Below are 5854 nucleotides of genomic sequence, written 5' to 3'. Positions count from 1 at the left end.
TGTCTGGATAATAATATGCGGCGGTTCTTTCGTTCGTGTAATTGAGTAAAATTTACAAGCAGGTTTGTTTCTTACATTGATGAGGGCCTTCAAAGGGATGATCTAAAGACTTGACAAGATGTGAAGGAGTCGTTTGGGGGATGGGGCAGCACATTGGTACTCTGATCAGAGGGAGTTTCTCCGAATCCCCAGAAAAGGTGGGTTAGTTATTGTTAAATTTGAGGAGTAGAAACGGTTCTTCGTACAGTATACCAGCTGTCTCTTATACACATCTAGATGTGTATAAGAGACAGGAGAAATACTATATGTTTGGGTAGTGATGGTTGGTGATTGGATGAATAAACTGGATACCGTATAATCTGTCTCTTATACACATCTAGATGTGTATAAGAGACAGACATATATATTTCCAATATAATTATTGGCAATATCGTACTTCACGCTTTAGCGTTATTGTTTATCTTAGGGTCGGTATTAAATAGAGTAAAAGTATCGTTTTAAATTTTGAATTAGGTTTAATCGGGCCTCTTGGACGAGACGGAGTAGATGGTCGTGATGGACGAGATGGTGTGCCTGGAATTCCAGGGAGTCCTGGCGTTGCTGGTGTCCCTGGGGACAGGGGTCAGAAGGTACTAGGCCTGAAGTTTAAAGTCTGAATTATTGTTTTGATAGATATATTTAGTAAATAGCGTATGTACTTAGTGATTATTTTAAATACATATCTATTATTATATGTACTTAGTGATTACGGTATTTTAAATACATATATATTATTATATGTACTTAGTTATTATTTTAAATACATATCTATTATTATGATTAGTATCGAGAAATTTATTTTTTATGGCACGTGTACGTGCGCCATACAATACTAATGATCAGTATCATTATCATTAGTACCTTTATATTGTTATTATCATAGATACGCCTATGTACTAATTAGGCCTAAATCAATTACGCTTCATAGCCGTTTTACTCTGTTTTAGGGAGATTTAGGAAATGATGGACCGCTGGGCACTAAAGGAGAGAAGGGGTTTAAAGGTGAACAAGGGAAATATGGACCCATGGGACCTAAGGGTGATGCTTGTGATATCAACACTAAAGATTTTGCTTCTATGCTACTTCAAACACTCAGTGGTGGTAAGTACCGTAGACTCTGTCGCCAAATCAAGATCTGATCAACACAGGCCTTGTTTAACCGCCGCATACCGCTTTAGTTACAACATATTGGAGCAACATTTTCTACCACATTGATCCTACACATTTTCCCCAATTATCAACTGATTTTATTGATACACTATATGCTATAGAATGTGTGCCACACACTGATAAAGAAACCTTATGAAGAAATATGGTGTTCGCTCACATATATTCTTGAAATCAAATAAATAAATTCAAAATGTAGTAGATTTTGACCCAGTCTAAAAAAAAAGAAGAACATTATAGGTCCAATGCCACAGGAATTCCCCAACGCACTTCTTTTAGATAATTTTGTCTTGAGAATGCCAAATTTAATTGAAACGCTACGTACAGAGAAAAATTCATAGGGATAAGGGATCAACATTTGGGAGACTACGACCGGCAAAAAATGTTAATGTCCGTACAAAAAAAGTTAACAATTATGTTGTGTTTTTACAAAGATCAACATAACTCTGCATTGAATCTGACGTCACAGAATACGCTAGGAAGCCTCTTTGGTGGTGGAAGCGTATACACACGTTGGGGCAGGACAACGTGCCCAGAAACAGGCGCAGAGCTGGTCTATGAAGGTAAGTTGCCCTTGGGCAGCAACAAACGCCACATTATTACCTCCGCCAAGGAGGTTATGTATGTACTGTCTGTATCAGTCGTGCTGTCTGTCTGCTACCAAGATTACGCAAACATAAATGAATGGATCATCATAAAATTGAATGGAATGATAGGCCTACATGATAATCGAAGAAAGACACAAAGGTCAAAAGACAAGGTCAAAGTCATGGAAATTCGATATTTTACCCTCGAGCATAAAAGAAAATAATTGAATCGCCCATCATATTCAGGTAGGTAGGCAGCGCTCAAGAAAACGACTGCCTGAATATGACGGGCGATTTCAGTATTTTCTTGAGGATATGCTGCAGCACTCAAGAAAATAATGTGCCTGAATACGACGGGCGATTCCATAATTTCCTTGAAGGTATACTGCACTTTCGCCCGTCATACACGGCCTGCGTCTTGTTGGTACTGTCACAGGGTACTATATTGAGGCACATTAGCTGGGCAAAACACATATTTGGGTTATTTCTTGTTTGGAAAAAGAGAAAATCACATATGGTGATCGGGAAGAAAGCGGTGTACTTCAACAATCGTAGTCGACCAACTGCTCTCTTTCTAAGGGTGTACTGCTCAGGGTTTGGTGTGGTTTATAAGGGCCTCCGAAGTTTAGAGACATGAGTAGTACTTGTTATCTAACCCTAATTGTACCGGACACACCTTCACTTTCCATTGTGAACGCTATCAGATTGTTATAGAACTAATTGCTCGAGAATGATCGGTTGTTAACTTGTTGATCAATAATTATGCTTTTATTTCCAGGCATTGTCGGAGGATCATGGTACGCTCATAAAGGCGGCTCATCTGAGTACATTTGTCTTCCATCGGACCCGGAGTGGGACAACTACCTTGACGGGATTCATTCTAAGGCTTATATATATGGGGCTGAATATCAAACCTCCCCATATGATCCATTTGAGCACGACAACTCTGAGACGTTACATAGTCACGATGTGCCTTGTGCCGTCTGCCGGGCACCAACACGTGCTACAGAGCTTATGATTCCCGCCAGAACTAGCTGCCCAGACCGATGGACTAAGGAATACTCGGGCTACCTAATGGCTGGTTACTATGATCATCCCCAAAGAGTAAAATATATTTGCGTAGATAGAGCTCCGGAAACTGTGCCTGGGACAAGTGTTGCCCAAAATGGTGCCCTGCTGTACGTTGTAGAGGGACAATGCGGATCATTGCCGTGTCTCCCGTACGTAAGTGGTCGTGAATTAGCTTGCTCAGTTTGTACAATCTAGACTGATACCAATGATTATTTTCAACTGAAGTTTCACTTGTTCTATGAGCATTAAACATGCAGAAAACTTGTTTCTTATGAGAGCAACCATACAGACCACCACCGTATACAAACGCGTCATTACGGCGTAGTGTAGGCCTACTGTAATAGCAGGACCGATAGTACTCATTCGTCGAATATTTCATTGTACAAAGTACAGAGGTTTTTCTAAACCATTCACAAAACAGCTTATGTCACTAAATATATTATTTTTATTCCAAATTACAAATAAATTTGTTTCTTGATAAGTTGCAGTTAAGAGTATAACAATTTTTTTTTTCTAGCTATAGAGTTTTAACTTAAATATTTTCAAGAAAAGAACAAACGTAAAATAATTCTTGGCTAAAAATTATGTTTTTGTTTTAGATTTTTTTTTAGAATATTAAATGAACGAATGATGAAGATAAATGGAACTATAACAATATCACTTTAGTATTATTGACAATTTTATTTTATGATAGTCAAAATGTTAATTTAAAAATTTTAGTAACGAAAATTTGAATTTGTAGCAATGTAAACATGCATAGGAGTTACCATCGAAAATAAATACGTTACAAAATATCTAAGATTTTAGATGTGTTTATTGTAAATAGGCCTATAATATATTAAGATGTGTCTTCCTCTAATAGAATACAAACCATAAAAAATGCCATTTATATTCAAGATTCGACAGATTCAAGATTTATTTATTGTCAAACACAAGTTAAAAAAATAAACATGGTTCGAAACTTTCGCACATGCATAACCTTGCATTGTCTAAAATATGTTACTAATAACACCAAGATACACATACTGTAAAACCACTACAACCATTGATAAAATGTAAAAAGTTTTAAAATGTTGTATAAAAAAAAGCTTTACGAACATTAATTATAGTAACAATTATACATACACGTATACCCTACGTTTGCGTATTAATGTTATTACACAATACTTTATAAAGAATTTATGTTTTTGATAGCACAATACTTCATCTTATAAATGATGATTCAACAGATTATTGGAAAAATTTATTTCGAAAATCAAAAATACTTTGCTGTTAGCAATAAATTGTTTTTTTCTGGTTTTTTTTTTTAAATACGACACAGAATAAATACTAAATATTGAAGCTAATGACACGACAGATTTAGCTAATGGGTCCTCAAGTGTTTTCTCCCCCCCCCCCCCCCCCCCCCGCAATTTGAAGCGTTAGACTTACAAATATAGCTCAAAACACAATAACATTATTCACCTGGAGTCATATGTTCAATTATTTTACTGTCGTAAAAAATATAACAGGAAATATCAACGGTACTTGTATTAACATAAACAATACATTAACGACCTTTGTATTGCCGTAAGTTGGCTCTTCCACAAATGTAAAACTTCCTCTCTTGAGATAAGCAAGATGGCATGCCCAACTTGGAGCAAGGTGTAAGTGTCGTTATTATGTACGTGCCCGCTAAATATTAACACCTCGCTTTTTCTGACAAAGTCATATACACTATTTTTTAAATACACATACATTTTAATTTTTACGATTGCTTGACAAATGTAAAGCTTGTGTTTAGGGTCGTAAGGTAATTAGGATTTCCAAAATGGCGTAACTATTATCAATTCAATGTTGGCAAATTCTAGACTGGTTTCACTGCGTTTGAAGTTGTTCCAGTAAACTGTTGTAATCCGGTTGTATGACGGCATAATTCATACTAGGATTATATAACCTAGCATATATGATTCTAGAGGACAATTACCCGTCCTATACATATGAATATGAGGATTATCGCCAATGGGGTCTTCCACTAGTCATCATCGTTGCAAGCTAAGGGCTCCACAAGGAGCAGTCTCGGTCCCAGTCAATTGGTCTGTGTGTGCCTTCAGTTTACCGAGATCATGTGAGAATGAAGTTGGTAACATTATTGAAGATCCGTCGTCATCTTCATTCAGTCATTATCAAAACTACCAAATTTTGTTTGTTGGTGCCACTATTTATGAAGCCTAATGTAAATTTCATTTGATAGATTTTATGTAAGCCTATAACAATTCGAAATTATTTTTTAAACGGAAAACTTCACTAGCATTATAATTTCAAAAAGGATAAAATAAAGTGGCATTAATTACGAATCTGTGTTGACTGCGCGGTAGAGAAATATATCTTAGCTATTTTGTGATTTAAAAACCAATTAAAGAGACAATTAATGAAGCCTTTTCTATATATGTGTACATACCGGTAGTGAAAATTTATTGATTGATAGTACAGTTTTATTATAATTTTTTTTATAATAACAATAATAATAATAATAATAATAATAACTATAATAATAATGATAATGATAATATCAATACAAGGAATTAAATAAATCTTTCCTGCAGTACTTACATGTTTATTCTGTAGCAATATTTCTCGTCCAATCCAGGACAAGTAAGTCCAGAAGAAAAGATTTTTTTAATTCCTTGTATTGATACTATACTTACCTAAATGAATAACAATATTCACAAAGATAATGATAAAAATAATTATAATGATGATGATAATGATGATAATGATAATAATAATAATAATAATAATAATAATAATAATAATAATAATAATAATAATAATAATAATAATAATAATAATAATAATAATAATATGTTTGTTTGCTTTCATTTTGTTTCAACATTACAAAAGTACAATACTGATAAAATTACAAAAAAAAAATAAAATAAAATAAAATAAACCATTAAAACATGAAACCAGGATAACCCATAGAGTCGAAAAAAAACCAACTTATTTGC

General features: G+C 34.5%; 1 protein-coding gene across 1 annotated transcript; it reads left to right on the top strand.

Moving 5' to 3' along the window:
• Window positions 1-140: 140 nt before the first annotated feature.
• On the top strand, window positions 141-3658 carry LOC117123398 (short-chain collagen C4-like). The gene is made up of 5 exons (XM_033269298.1): window positions 141-201; window positions 514-629; window positions 987-1140; window positions 1641-1769; window positions 2572-3658. Exons 1-5 carry the CDS (start codon window positions 141-143, stop codon window positions 3057-3059), a joined length of 948 nt encoding a protein of 315 aa, XP_033125189.1. The 3' UTR covers window positions 3060-3658.
• The last annotated feature ends 2196 nt before the right edge of the window (window positions 3659-5854 follow it).

This window comes from Anneissia japonica, unplaced genomic scaffold, assembly GCF_011630105.1.
Source record: "Anneissia japonica isolate Jap-2015-1 unplaced genomic scaffold, ASM1163010v1 scaffold287579_len849171_cov184, whole genome shotgun sequence".
NCBI classification, from domain to species: Eukaryota; Metazoa; Echinodermata; class Crinoidea; order Comatulida; family Comatulidae; genus Anneissia; species Anneissia japonica.
This window is presented reverse-complemented; position numbering and strand designations above follow the sequence as displayed.